Genomic DNA, 15,636 nt, shown 5'->3' on the forward strand with positions numbered 1-15,636 from the left:
GAGCAGGAGGGAATGGCCACTAAGAGCTGTCTCTCTGTGTTGTAGGTTTTTCTGTGACTGTGGTGCTGGAACACTGTCCAATCCTTGTACGCTCGCCGGAGAGCCTACACACGATACAGATACACTATATGACTCTGCTCCACCTATAGAATCTAATACATTGCAGCACAACTGAATTCCTTTTCAGAAAGAAAGTCCTGCCATTCTAATATCATAACTATTAAAACTTTTTTTTGGAGGAAGTTACACTTGCCCATTTCTGCAGAAAGAGACTGTATTAAAGCGGATGTGTGAGGTGTTGACACTATGGAGCTCAACCTACCAAAAAAGAAAGTGGCAATATGTTGACTCAGGATAACAGAACTGGGCGTTTTAGCATTACTGTGTAAACAAAGACTTTGAAGGGACAGAAGTGAAGAAAAATAAGCTGCAATTTTGTACAGATACCAACTTCTGAGAGCTGGTGTTTTTACAAGTAGCATTGAAACGCAGTCCAATTTGCAGTAGTACTATTCTGTAGACAAGCAGCATTCTTTGTTGCTGCCTTTATGGACATGGGTACCAATTGCTTTTGTAACATGGTAAAAATGTGAGCTAGCACTTCTGCATTTCTTTTGATTTTTTAACATTTATTCAGATTGAGAAATATGATTTTAATGCTTTAATCTCATGTAGTTTGTTTCTAATTTCAAGCAAAAAATCTTATTGTACTTGAATGTGTCCTGTTTTGTTAGCACACCTAGACTTGCTGTAACTGTACTCATGTCCCAGTATGTACGTTCTTTCTATGAAAGAGAAAACACTAATCTTAAATTATATCCAGCAATTTTTCTGGTGTCCTCTGAAGTTAGAATAATCTCCTCCCCTGCCCCAGCAATAGTCTGTACTCAAACCACCCTAACAAAAGAAAGAAAAGCAAGTGTTTTAATGAGACTTCCTAGACTATAATGCACTATAAAACAAAGTACCCATGTAACTAAGTTTTGTGAAAGAAATTTTACTATGTTTTAAAGTACACAGTAGAAAGTCTCCTCAAAACAGTCTTGTACTTTACTCTGTTCATAGTTTTTTTTGAACAGTCTGGACATTACTTACATAACCTGCTGGAAATCACAGCAATTTCCTGCTCTAATGAAGCTGAGACAAGTATATATACAGCCCTATACAGTTTCATAGCTTTTTTCCATTTATGTGTATTGGTGACAGTGGGTAATCAACAGCCTGAAAGTGTATGCATGTACCATAACATCTAGACTTAATATATTGTGGAGTACTCAATAACCATTATGTAGAGGGTAGGTATGAATTAAAGGGTTTAATTTCCTAGGAAAGACAATGGAAAAATGGTCATTTTTAAAAAATAAAGTTTATTAGATCATAATGTTGTCTGCTCCCACCTTCTTGAGAAACCCATGTGAGTTCCTAAAGCCGGCTGATCATCGCCATGAGTTTCTGAACGGTGTTTGCATCAGTGTTTGTTCCATCCACCACCTGGCACAGGTACCTGAGGGAAACAACCACCTTTACTGACACAGACACTGAGGGGCAGAGCTTAACACTTCCACTCCTACAACAGCTTTAGCAGACATGGCTGCTGGGCCTGGTGTAAAGGCTGCCAGCCTTTACAGACCCCCCCAGCATCTCTGTGTGCAAATTCACGCTGGCAGTGACCCAAGGCTTAAAACAGTGCTCATAATATCTGCCCTCCCACAGTACCTCCCTCAAGATCTGCTGTTCACAAAAGTAGTTGTAAATACACTTTGTGCTGTGACTGAGCAAAAGCCACTGCCCAAATATTAAAATAAGCTCCTATAAGCAATTTCCAAATTAGATACAGAAACCAAGGGCCTTACCTAAATATTCTCAGTGAGATGGTTGTTTTTTCAAACTCTTTAGCTTTTCTATGCCCCTTCTGAATGACTTCCTCTGGAATATCTGCAAGTCTTGCCGCGTTGAAGCCATAGCTCTTTGGGCAGGCTCCTTCAATGAACTTGTACAGGAACGTAATTGTTTCCTGGCTTGGGTCTTCACTCTCATTTTCAACCATGCATGCCTGGGGAAGAGCAAGTCACAAGTCAGAGTTTGCAGTATTGACCTGCAGCCTAAGAAATGCATGGGGCCTCACGTGCTGTTACCAAAACACCCGTTTCCTCGGGCAGAAGAGCACAGAAAAGCAGGAGGAATCCTAGCAGGAAAAGCCCCATCCTCACAGACGTACCATGTGGCCCAGGCGCACGGCCCCGCGGTGGGAATAGTCCTCCACCAGGGAGTGGTAGTGAGTGGAGAAGAGCGTCCGGCACCGGATCCTCTCTGCCAGCTCCTGCACCACCGCGCTCGCTATGGCTGTTCCGTCAAACGTGGCCGTGCCTCTGCCTGGGGACACAACGGGACAGCTTTGGCACACTCGGAGGGGCACAGTAAAGTCAATGCTGCTGGAGAGACAGACACCCTAAAGACAAATGCATTTGTAGTGTTTGTTTTTTCCCCTCCCCGCTGTGCGCAAGACAAACATAGCAGTATGGGGTGAGAGCCACCAGCATCAGGGAAAGGTGATCTGAGTATTGGCCCTGTAACAATCACCCTCTTCTGCAGTGCAGAAAAAACATGTTTTTGCTCTCCTGAGGTTTGCTGCAAGTAATTATGCAAAGGAAAAGCAGGAAACCAAATAAGCAGGAAATAAAGGTAATAATGAGTGGGAGTGGGACGTGGTGACAACTTCCCAAAGCACCCAAGATGTGTTCATGAGACACCAGTTAAACACCAGCAGCATTATGATGAAACTGGCCCTGTGTACTTGGTTGCTATTCAGACAGCCCAAAAACTTTGCAGCCAGTTTTTCATCCCTCAGATTTAGTTTCCATCTATTACAAAATAGTCTAATTACCCAGTTCATCGACGAGAACAAGGGAATGCTCTGTTGCATGCTGCAGAATGCTGGAAGTCTCACTCAATTCAACAAAGAAGGTACTTTCACCTTTAAAGGAAATGAAAAAAAAAAAAGGCCATGAAGTAGTCAAAGATCTGAGAACTGCAACTAAAACCTCATTTAATCTGCACTAGAATCTTGGTTAAGCTGAAGTGAAACTTGGTAGCAAACTGAAGATGAACAAAAATCATGACACTTTATTTCCAGTGTGAAAATAGCAGGTTCCCATTTGCCAGAAAAAACACAGGTTCCTTTAGAGTACAGGTACAGCCACAAGCACACTTCATGAAGTTTTCAGGCCAACAAACCTGATTACTTTTAACAGCACCAGTCAAATTTAGCAGCTGGACAAAGAGGAGCAAAAAGGCTACAAGATGGGGAGAATTTTTGTCCCTTTCTTGCTCTAAATGCACAGGACAAGCCAAAGGTAGGTGTGGCTTTCCAGTAAAAAAACAAGCAGAAAATCAGACTGAGAGACTGGAATTACTGGTTTGGTTGTGATGTCATGAGGGAACTATTTGGATAATAAAGGCTTTATTTGTACGTGCTCTCCTCTAATGAAGTATGACAAAAGCAATAGTCTGCTGCTAAGGCTCGAGCATCTCTTGGGAGTTTCAGCAATCCAGATAATACAAGGATTGAAATTTACACCTGAAATTGGTTTTAGCAGATTATGAGCAGAAGTACACAATTATTCACATTCTTCCACATGATAAAGCCACACTTACAAAATTAGGATTTACTTGTTCTTTGTGGGGATCATAACAAATAATCACAAGTAGCAGGCATTAATGCAATTTATTCCATTAAAGGCAAGCATTTATTTCCTGTACTCATGCTGCATGAGCACTGCTTTGCTCTAATATAAGTTTTATAACATGAATTATTAACAAGTGTCCACCAATTCTGATTTTCTGCATTTATTTAAAGAAATTACCAGGATTTAATATGTTTTTAACAATATTTAATAACCATTTATTCTCTTCAGAAAATAAAGCCCTAAAATTGTATTACTGAAAAAATAAACCTCATAAAAGTCCTGCTGACATCCAAAGTAATTGCTGTGGAACAACTTTTGCTGTGCTTTCCTATCTATACAGTGTGCAAACAAATGAATCAAGAACAGATTTCAGAGCTCGTTCTGTGCAGTGTTCACCCTCACAATCAGTAGTTTTCAGTTAATTGAAAAAAATTGAAAATAGCTTCATTTTGCTAGACCATCTCTCATGAAGGAAGGGCCCTTCTCATCTCTACCATAAGCATTAAGTATTCTTCCACACTTTTGATTCCTTCTTGTAATGAAATTAAACAAAATGGAGACAAGCTGAGCAAAGAAAGCCTTAACATTCCCTAGCTGCAAAGAAAAGCCTTGATTTGGGGAAGTGTAAATATTTTTTTTTAATTAAGAACTGGGAATGATTCATTTCCAAATTCCTTCTGTGCAACAAGTTCAGTGGGCTTAACTCCTTTCATATTCACTGACCCACATTTTTCAGCAGAGAGATCACAGAAAACCTGTGCCCTCCTTAAATGAGCAGTGATACTATTACCACAACAATCATTTTATTTTTCTAGCCCAGTGGCACTTTGCCCATCACCACTGGCAGACTTTACCATTGCACTTTTTGTGTCCTACTCCACCTATGTCTTCCTCTCCATTAAAGGAACAAAATACTCCAAGAACTGTCAACTACTGCTTACAAGAAGGACATCTGCCTCTCTTCCTCATCAGAAGAAATCAAATTTCAAACATAAGGCATTCTGATTGAAACGAGGGACTTCTATAGTCCTTGCAAGAAGTTACGAAAACAACTCCTGTGCAACAGCTGCCCCAGCATCAATGTCCTGTTCCAGAACACTTAGAAAAAGTTATTGATGAGAGTATAATATAATCAGTTATAAAAAAAGATATTCCTCAGACTTGCATCCAGCTGGGAGTTTAGGCTTTTGATATTGAAATTCATTAGGAAGTGATTCCGTGAGTCTGTCAAAAATCAGACACATGAAAAAAATGAAGCCTAAGTACAATCCTGTCTCCACTCTGAGTAAGAGTGCCCAGCTCTCCCTGCAAAATACTGTCTCCTTTCTAACTTGCCACTGGAAGCAAGAGCAGAAAGCTGTTGGCAGCAGCTCTCTGTGCAGCTGTGTGTGAGACACTCACCAGCCATGATCCTGTCAGAGGCGCCGAGCCGTGTGAACACGCGGTCGATCGGCGTGAGCCTGCAGGTTTCCGCAGGCACGTAGCACCCCAGCTGGGCCATGACCACCAGGAGACCAGCCTGCACAGCAAACAGGGACACTCACATTTGCACTAGTGCTTGCAGCTTCAGCTGTACACACACAATGAGGGCATGAAGCTGTGTTTCCCCTAAAACAAGGACTGGAGTACATAAAGCTCCCTGCTGCTTTAACAGCTCCAGGCTGCAGCATCATCATCTCTGGCAGGACTGAACTACTCTGAAAGCCTTCACAACACAAATTATCACAGCAAGCAGTGTTTATAGAGCAACCACCCTGCTGATCTCTAGTTTCATCTTGTTCAACCTGCAGAAGCATCTTTTGCCAGCTGCTGCCAAGTCCTGGGTAAGTCACTGGAAAAAGATAAACGGTACTCTAGCACTTTTTCCCCACCACCTCTCCTAGGACAAATAAAACTTATCCCTCCATAAAGCAGAAAATCTGTCTGAACATGGGCATTTTCTACCAGCCTGTGCAATTGCTCCACAGCCTGAAGGCCACTTCTGGGACCTCCTGTGACACCGTGAGAGCCAGGCCCTGCAATTCCCTTACCAAACCCCAGAGGTGCCCTGGAACATGTGACAATCACCTGTCTCATGAGCGTGGATTTGCCACCCATGTTTGGGCCAGTTACCAACACACAGGAAGCCTCACTGCTGCTGCCCTCATCCTTGATGCCAATTACAATGTCATTGGGAATAAAATCATCCCCAAAGAAAGTTTTTGTGATGCACGGATGGCGGGAATTTCGAAGTTCCAGGAAGGGAGGAGCATTATCCATAGGCAGCAGGATTACAGGTCGGCACAGGGGTCCATCACCACCTTGACTGTAGTGAGCAAGGGACATCAAGACATCTGTAAAATCAAGACAAATTTCAGTCAGTCATGCTTTCAAATTTCTTCATACACTGGATTTAATTTACTCATTGAACAGCAATTTTGTAGAACAATTTTCTATTTTATTCCATTTTCTTCATAAGGGAAACACCCAAGAGGGACTCCAGAACAAGTAAAAGGTGGGAATATTTACAGTGTCTTTCCTCATTCCTTCCAGATTTCTAGATGTCATGGCAAAAATGCTCCCCTATAGTTTTTTTTAGTTTAAGAGTCTTTAAAATCCACATTATTTCATTTCAAAAGTATATGTATAAAATACAATTTCCTTGCATTGTTTTTTCATTTAGAACAAATAGGAGGAAATCGGCTTCTGTGACAGTGAACTACTTTGTGAAGAATCCTAATTCTGCTTTAAAGCTGCCAGAGGAAAACTGTAATTATTAACTCTGTTGGTCTAGCAGAAAATAGCAGCACAAAACCCCTCAGTTAGCTGAGCCCTGAGGTTCTAAAAGCTGATCACCTACACAATGAGACTGTTTATGATTTTAGAAGCTTTATGTACACACAGCTGAGCCCGGACACTGAATTCCTCTCTGCTGGGAACCAATTCAGCACTTGCCCTGGGCTGTGGTGTAGCTGATGTGACTGCTTCCCAGCTCTCCCAGCAAATCCATTCCCAGCCAACACTCCCTGCCTGCCCTCCCTTTTCTGCTCTAGTGGCATTCAGAGAGTGCTTTCATTTTTCCCTGGAACAAAGACATCCCTGAGTGCCTCATGTTAGCAGAAAATCCATAGAACAGAAGTATGCCAGTCTTGAAAGGGGAATACAAGAGATTGTTCTATCGCAGAAATTTAAGGAAGATTTGCGGAAGCCTTCTTAGTAATTACCTTCTTCAAGGCTTGACACTGAGCACTTTTGTTTTTAAAGGATGCCCAGAAAGCATCCTGCTCAGACGGAAAGGAGCTTGCCAACAGTTTAGATTTTTATACCTCCGTTTAATAAGAAGCTACTAATCCACACACAAGCCTCTGGAAGCAGTAAGGCCCACCAGACTACACTCAACTGAGAAAAACACTTGGCTGCACATCTACAACCACACAACAGGAATGGAGAAAGAGCTTGCAAACATCACAGGCCCAGCAACTGTCCTGCTATTTAGCACAGGAAGGAAACAGGGAATCACTGTTAATTATCAAAGCCCTTACCACATTCAAGAGCTTTCAAATGACAAGTTAAGAGCTGGCAACAAGCTTCCTCAGATCAGATTTCATCACCACATGGGCAGTTCTACTGTGTGTCAGAAGGAGGCAAAGCTCTTACCCAGCACAGCAATGCACTCCACAGCTGTCTGCCAGTCCTTGCTGTTCTTGTCGAAGTTGTAGAAGAGGCGCCTCATGCAGTCCTTGAGGGCGGCGTCGCGGCGCTCCTCGGCGTTCACCATCACAGCCAGCATCTTCTCGATCTCCTTGGTCCAGTAGCGCTTGTAGCCCTTCCTGCTCGACCTCAGCTCGTATTCCTCGGGCAGGTTACGAGATACGGCACTTTCCGGGATTTCCATCTGGTACCGGTTCTTGCCTGTCCCCCAGTACTGCACGGATTTGAACCCGAGCAGCTTGCGCTGCTTATCCAGGTACTTGCGAAGATCTTCATCGACACTTTTGATATCCTGTAGTGCTCCGTCATAATCGGGGTCAAAACCTGCCTTTGGGGTAATCACTCCTGTCTTCCGAGCCTGGTTGTGATCAAAGGCAGTGTCCCACCTGGTGAGCTCTGCACTCAGGTCGGGGAAGCGGCCGTCGGGATTTTTGGCTTTGCGGGTGACCAGCTGCTTCAGGACTCTGGATTTGAAGTCGCTGGCAACCTCCTCCATGAGATCAACAATTTCATTAATTACTTTGAATCCCTCCAGGGCAGACAGAAAGTCAGCTATTTTTTTTTTGCTGTATTTGAGTTCTTCATAGAAGATGGCCCTGCTGTCAGGATGGTTCTGACTTTTGAGTGGTGACCCGATGCTGTGAATTTTGCTGAGCAGTCTCTCAAGGTCAGGCAGTTTCTTGAGGTGCTCACTGACTTCAGACATTTTATCTGGCACTGCCAGGAGGTCCTCGACAGCATCCAAACGATCATTGATGGATTTAGGATTACAAAGCGGAGCGCAGAGCCACTGTTTTAGTAGTCGCTTCCCGAATGGTGTACAACAAGAATCAATCCTTTCCAACAAAGTACCTTCTGTGGTTCCATTGGTTCCATTCTGCAGGACTTCCAAGTTCATCAGGGTAACTCCATCCAGCACCATCCGCTGGCCAGTTCTGGCAAACAAACTACTTGAACTCATGTTTTTTGCAGCAGCAATATCCACAGGGACATATTCCTCGAAGTTTGCCTGGGATAACAGCTCCTGATCAATCAGACATTTTTTGAGATAGAAGACACAGCCCCCAAGAGCTGACAAAGCTAACTCACTGTTTTCACCAGGAGTTAATCCCAGGGAGTCACTCTCTGAAGTCAGAGATTTGATTACGGAGGGCAGAGAACATCCATTTTCAGAATTCTGCTTCTCCTTGAAATATCCTTCCTCAAGAAGGACTTTTAGTGTTTTAGAAGCATTCCAGAACTGGGAACCCGAGGTCAGCCCTTCCTGAATGCAAGAAACAAGCGAGCCCTTCAGTATCTTCTGTGTGTCCACAGTCAGGTTCCCCTTCTCAAACAGCACCTGCACAGGGGTGTAATGAGCTATCAAAGTCCTAAACCTGGAGCAGTGGCGGTCGTCTGGGAACTGGCCAATGTGGAACTTCCCCACGGAGGTGTCGACGAAGCAGACCCCGTACACGCGCGTCCCGGCCGAGTCCTCCTTCTCCTTCACGCACAGCAGGAACTTGCTGTGGTTCTCGGAGGGGTCGCAGTCCATGACGCTGTAGGTCTGGGTTCCCTTGGTGATGATCCTGCAGATCTCCCGGCGCACCACCTTGTCAAACCTGGTGGAGTGGCCCGTTGACTTGCAGCGTGCTTCCATCATTTCAGGCGTTTCCGTCTGCTCCACACGCACCACCTTGTAGCCCTTCTGCACCAGGACATCGGAGAATCGCCCAAAGGCAGTTTCTGGAAAACCTGAGTGGGCCCAGGTGCCCTTCATATAGACCAGGCCCAACTCATTCACACCAGTGACTGCGTCCATGTGATACAACTCGTAGAACTTTCCAACCTTGTAGCAAATCACAGCATCAAAGTTTTGGCTTTTGAGCTGCCACCACCTCCGCACGCCCGGCGTGCACTTGTTGAGATAATCCTCAGGCACATAGAGAGTACAGGGGTCGTAATCAGGGTCACCCTGACGCCTCCTGTGCGCATCTTTCCTCTTCCCTTCTTGCAGCCAGTCAAGCTTTTCGTGTTCCCACACTGAGAAGCCACCAGTGCCTCCACTGCAAGCACTTGCTTGAGATTCAAAACTTTCAGGTGCTGCAAACGATGTCAGCTTAGACTTGGCTTCTGAGGAGACTGTTGCTGCTCTTTTGGGCGTTTCAGAACATTCATTTCCCAAGCTACTCCTTTTAGCAGGCTTTTTCACCTCTCTCCTCTTTCGTTTAGAAGGGACTTTTACAGGGCTCTCTGCAACACTCTCTGTCTCTGTGTCAGAAGACTCATTTTCATCCACCCCACTACTGGCTTCCTCACTGCTTGCTGCTTCTTTCCCATCAGGCTTGAACTCCACATCAGAGCCATCATGGTCACTGTCAGAATCCAACACTCTCCTCCTCTTGGCTTTTATAGCCCTTTCCCTGCTCATCGCTCGCTTACTGCTTTTCACATCCTCCTCACTATTGCAGTCTTCACTGTTGCCTGATGCATTTTCACTCATCTCCTGGAGAAAGAAATTATTTTGTCTGTAGATAATTCTGGCTATAAAGATACTGCTGCATAAAGAAGAGCAAAAATGTGCAGTAACGCAGTACCTATGATGCTTCAAGCAAGAGACAGCAGAGCCACAGCCAATTGCATCTACCTTAACAAAACTCAGATTTTTTCTGGGTAACTAACTGCTACTGGCCAGTGGCATAATTCCTCTTATTTGTGTTCTTTAGAGGCTCAGTCATTACTGTGCATAGGTGATGCTGATGAACTACATAAAAAAGAATATGGCACGCATAGGAGAAAGAAAAGCAGCTCCATTATTTGCCTTTTCAGCCTCAAACTTTAATGGAAAACCAGCAGTGGAGGGACTGTAATGAGTACAAAGTGCCACTGCATGTGACACAATACCTGGAGTGGCACTTGTCCCTCAGGGCACTATCACACTGGAGACTGAGTAGATGAGGAGCTAAGGGAAACCACCATCCCACTGAAACTCTCCTCATACCATTCCTCTCCAAAGAAATCTATTCCAAGGCATATGGTGCTACTGAAATAATAGCTGAATCAACACAACATGAATACAATACAATAAAACATCACTTTTAGTTACTCCACCAAGACTGGTGTTAACAGTGCAAGAACTGGTATTTTAATGCTACTCCACAAGATGAGGGTGGGCTCCAAAAGTTCAATTTAATGCCTTAGATGAATAGCCAAAAAGCTAAAAATTTATGCATTAAGACACACTAAAACTTTAGATCAAACTTAGGGCAACTTGGACTATGAACAACAAATACAGAAGATAAAATGATGCACCAAAAAAAAGCATTTCTGAGTGAAAAAGTAGGTCACCAGAGAGTCATGAGTGAAGAGTCAGAAAAGTTAAGTAGATTCTGACGTCAATCCTTACCATACAGAACACCAAAGAGACTTGTCTTTCCAGCTAGAAAAGCTGAGAGACCAGCATATGACCTGACAACACAGAAGCAGTACAAAAAAAAGACATATGGATACGTATGTGTGCAAGATTAACGAGGAGATAAGCTGTGATTACTGTACCAGAGAATTGCAGGATATTCCATGCTTAGTTCCAAGTCACAGCTTCTAAGTTCTAGCAATATTTCTGCAAATTACAGCAATTAAGAAACGTTTTACCTCCATTTCTTCCTCTTCCTCCTCTGTGTCTGAAGGTTCATTGCATACTGCCAGTTCAAGCCTCTTGGTTTTATCTTTGCTCATGGCATCATCTGCCAGCACCATGGCTCTTTTAATTTCAGGCTTTGTGCTGTAAAACATACCTCCCTTCATAGTTTCTCCATCTGATGAACCTGTAAAAACCACAGATTTGTTAGAAACTGATGCCAGTCTAGCATTTAGCCAGTGTTCATAGTCCACTTTTAAATGTATTCAGACAATTAACATTCCTACTCAGAGAACAAAACTTCTGTGCTGCTACACTCATTCCCACCACGTCTTAAATACAGCAACCCCCCCACTCCTTCAGCCTGATAAACTACCCCTGGGGAAAGTATACACACTCACAAATGAAATGCCTGCCTATTTCTGTAACTCATTAGCACATGTGAGCACTCCTAAGCTGAGCTCTGAACACCCTCACACTGCCTGTCCTTAGTGCTGAATTTAACACTTTGTGCAGCACACAGACCTGACTGAGACCACAGGGCTGTTTTAGCAATGACAGGTAAGTTCAGCCGGAGTTATCTTCACTTTCTAGGCACAAGCCACCTATGGCACAGACCTCAAAGCTCTGCTGGCCTCCACACTGCTGCTTTAAGGGCAGCCAGGCACGCAGCTCATTAGCCAGATTAGCTGATGGCCAATCACACTGGCCACTTAGCCTGACCCTGCAGGGCAGTGAACAAAGCCTGCTATTAATAACTGCTCCATTCCCTCATCCTCCTGCACAGCCCCTGGGCACCACAGCTCCCCCTGCCACCACCTGCACACAACACAAACCCAAAGCCAACCAATCTACAGACTGATTTCAGGTCCTTTTTCCCACTCCTGTGACTCCCATCATCCACCACTACTGAATAAAGCTTCAGCTCTAAACCAGTGGCAGACAAAGGCAGTGGACTTGGAGGAGGCCAAATAGCCCAGAAACAACTCAATCAAAATTCTTGCTCACAATCTACTCCCAGTTTGCAGTAGCAAAGCAGGGAGTTACAAGTAGCTGCTTCTACAGCACAAAGGCAACACATTAGCAACCCAGATCTCCCTTTTAGTTTTCTAAATGCAACGAGGCAGTCTAAAAATATTTTGCATTAATACTAAATACAACTGAACAATGTCAGGAAAAAAATCTTCTCATATAATTGAGCTGCACACTGCAACACCTGCAAATTCACTTAACCAACTGCTATGCATCTCACTTCTCCATGCCCACCTGTTACAATTCTGGCCCTGTGCTGTCTGCATTTACTCAGGTACAAAAAAATAACCCAATAAATGTCTCCATTTTCTTACCCAAAGACTCTAACACTTCTTTTGTGTATAAAGATGCTTTTTGTTTGAATTTAAAGCAAAACAGGTATTTTAAATATTTTTAATCTGTTCTGCATTCAACACTTCTCCTGTGATTGATCTGTGCTTAAACTCCTTTTTGGCAATTTTCTTTTGGTAAACAGATTAATTCCCCTTACCTTTATTTGCTTCTAAGTGGAACTACAAGCTCTTAAAATACTTTGATTGTTTTAAAGTAATTTCAAGAAGGACAAGTATTACCATGGACCAATTTACTTGCAATAAATTAGATTTATTATGCTAACACTCATGGTAATAACATTGCCATTTTAATTTAAAACTGTGGCTGAAGTACAGCACACTGAAGTACTGTGGAGACAAAATGTGGCTACATGATCATGAGATGGAAGTCTGACTTGTAAAAAGGGAGAAACTGTTTAAATTCAGCTTTTTTCAGTGACACAAGAAAATCCTATGGGGCAACAGAAATACTGTATTACCTATGAAGTATTTGACTAACAAGACAGTTTAGAGCAAGTGATGCAACAGTAAAATTATAAAAAAGGGGGGAAACAGATTATGATTACTAAAAAGGTGAGATTTATTATGCAAAATGTTAACTCTTGATTACATTTGATTTTCACTAGTTAGCCAAGTCATTTCTTCAGTAGCACAAACACCAACTCTTAATGTGTAACTACAAACACTGCCCTCACCAACACTCAATTCTCAAGTTATAGACTTTATTTACAAAACTGCTGCACTGCTGAGAAGAAACACTGATGTTTATTAATTTTATTATCCCAATATCCTGGGCCTAGCCTTTTAATTCTGGACACACTGCAGTTCCTAAATTGCTGCTTAAAAACTGGGTTTGACACTACTAATATTTTAAGCATTTCAGAGCTTAAAGTAGAAATACTGGGTTTATCTTTTACATAATTTTTACCCTGATGGGAGAAAAAAAAAGGAAATATCTCTAAAACATTAGCAAACTTTAAGTTTGCTTAATTAGTTGTTCTAATCTAATAAACGAAAGGGCTTACTGTTTTATGTTTCAGGAACTGTATAAACACAAACGTACCTATAACCCTCAAAAACTTGTCACTTCCAAAGCACAGAACATGTTTAATTCTGCTCTTGGTTTTGCTGCTCTTTCTCTATGGAGAATAATATACCCTATATTCCAAGCTTGTAATTCCAAAACAAGTGGCATATTTCCATTTCAAACAGGTTTGTTTCTATCTCTTACCTTTATATGGCTTCAGGTATTTAACACTGATCCAACCCCTTGTGGGGCAGTCATCAAAGAACTGCACATGGATACGAGTGGATTTTCCTTTTCCTCTGACTATTGTCCTTTCAGTGGGGTGGTTGTATATGAGACACGGCCACCAGGGATAACCTTCCATCTTGGCCCACACCAAGTCCCCCGGAGAATACTCCCAGGAGACACTGCAGAGACAACAAATATGTCATTTAAGGAACGCTAACATTTGGAACAGCTCTCTTTATAAATGTTACTGCACACTGCTGCTGAGCATTTTGCCCTCTTGTGATCTTTGAAGCCTCCCAGGGGGTGCAACCTGGATTACACAGTTCTTCCATACCACCACCAACACTTAAACTTTTTTGATTTGTTCCTCCAAGTTCTGCTGAATCCCCACAGACACAGCTTTATCATAGAATGGTTTGGGTTGGAAGGAACCCTAAAGATCACCTAGTCCCAACCCCCTGCCATGGGCAGGGACACCTGCCACTAGACCAGGTTGCTCAGAGCCCCATCCAACCTGGCCTTGAACACTTCCAGGGATAGAGCATCCACAGCTTCTCTGGGCAACCTGGGCTGGGAGTCTCCTGCAGGCTGTGGCCCTCAGTTTGCTGACATGTGGGGCACCTGCTATCACGGTGTTCAGCACAAGGGAAACAAGGAGCTCCTGCAGCAGGTCCAGCAGAGGGCAACCAAGATGATTGTGGGAATGGAGCATCTCTCCTGAGAGGAAAGGCTGAGTGAGCTGGGCCTGTTCAGCCTCGAGAAGAGATAACTGAGAGGAGACTTCGTCTACATATATAAAGATCTAAATGAGGGGCTACCAAGAAGATGGAACCACGCTTTCCTTGGTGGTACCAAGAATCAGGACAAGAGACAAAGGGCAGAATGTTCCATCAGACCACAAGGAAGAACTTGACTGTGTGTGTGACTGCACACTGGAACTGATTGTCCAGAGAGGTGGAGTCTCCCTCACTGGAGATATTCAAAATTGAATACAATCCTGCGCCATGTGCTCTGGAGTGACCCTGCCCGAGCAGGGATTTTGGGCCAGGTGCCCCACTTGTGGTATCTTCCAACCTGACCCACTGCGTCGTTCTATGACACAGCACGGAAATTTAAGACACGAGTGCATCACTACTTCCAAACACCAAAACCCGACCTCGCAGGTGTCCCATTATCCCGCCAGGAGCACAGGCCGCTGCGGGCCAGCCCCGCGGGCCCAGCCGGGCACCACAGCCAAGGAACGGCGGGGACCGGGGCAGCGACGGGGGAAGAACGCCATGGACACCCCGAGGGTCCCGTTCCGACCGCCGGCAGCTGCAGCTCCGTCCCGCCCTCCCCTCCCCTCCCCTCCCGCGCTCCGCGGCCTCTCCCGTCCCCGCCGGTACCTGGGGGCCTTGGCGGCCGCGCCGCCCCCCGCGCCCTTCTCGCCGCGCCGTGCCGCCGCTCGGCCCGCCCCGCCCGGGGGGCTGCCGGCGGCCTGGAGCCCATTCCGCTCCCCCGAGGCGCGGCGGCGGGGCTCGCTGCGGGGCTCGGTGCCGGCCTGCGGCGGCGGCGGGGTGGCCTTGGAGAAGAAGCGGAGCAGGGTGCTCTGGCGAGACATGGCCGCGGCGGGAAGCGCGGGCCGCCCTGCGCGCCAAACTCGCGCCGCCCGCGCGCCTGGCCCCGCCCCGGGCCCGCCCCCCTCAGCCTTGGCGGGAAACGCTGAGGGACCGGCTCCTCCCGGCCCAGCCCGTCTGTCCCTTTTAGATATTTGGGAATATCTAAACATTTCCGTGAGAAATGACGATCTATCATGTCTGATCTTCGTATGCTTTCAAGCCTAATCGACAGGAAAGGAGATTTATCCCGGGAAACAGCAGCTAACGAGCAATACCTGAGTGACGAACACAAGCCAAATTACTTGTGGGTACAGTTACCTGGTTAAGGTTTAGGGCTCGAGGTGATCTCCGACCTCGGGGAAGGTTATCAATGCCTGGGGAGCAGGATGCACCGCTGAGAGTGGACACAAAGAATGCAGAATTTATT

At 44.8% G+C, this 15,636-nt stretch overlaps 2 protein-coding genes across 6 annotated transcripts in view; one reads left to right on the forward strand and one right to left on the reverse strand.

Moving 5' to 3' along the window:
* Nucleotides 1–1,381, forward strand: part of FBXO11 (F-box protein 11) — a 70,299-nt gene extending 68,918 nt beyond the window's left edge. For all 5 annotated transcript variants that reach the window (XM_014252870.2, XM_014252871.2, XM_088052358.1 and 2 more), the window contains exon 23: nt 46–1,381. In XM_014252870.2, coding sequence (XP_014108345.1) covers nt 46–175 — 130 coding nt within the window. In that variant the 3' untranslated portion in view covers nt 176–1,381. The remainder of the gene's footprint in view (nt 1–45) is intronic.
* On the reverse strand, nt 1,348–15,211 carry MSH6 (mutS homolog 6). The gene is made up of 10 exons (XM_005523263.3): nt 14,997–15,211; nt 13,588–13,790; nt 11,007–11,179; nt 7,323–9,861; nt 5,754–6,019; nt 5,088–5,205; nt 2,885–2,974; nt 2,219–2,373; nt 1,854–2,053; nt 1,348–1,504 (listed from the first exon to the last, which is right to left on the reverse strand). The coding sequence occupies exons 1-10, from the start codon at nt 15,209–15,211 to the stop codon at nt 1,423–1,425; spliced, it is 4,041 nt and encodes a 1,346-aa protein (XP_005523320.2). The 3' UTR covers nt 1,348–1,422.
* Between the last annotated feature and the right edge of the window lie 425 nt (nt 15,212–15,636).

Source organism: Pseudopodoces humilis, chromosome 3 (genome assembly GCF_049639895.1).
Source record: "Pseudopodoces humilis isolate 2021_Gansu_Grassland_sample_001 chromosome 3, ASM4963989v1, whole genome shotgun sequence".
Taxonomy (NCBI): domain Eukaryota; kingdom Metazoa; phylum Chordata; class Aves; order Passeriformes; family Paridae; genus Pseudopodoces; species Pseudopodoces humilis.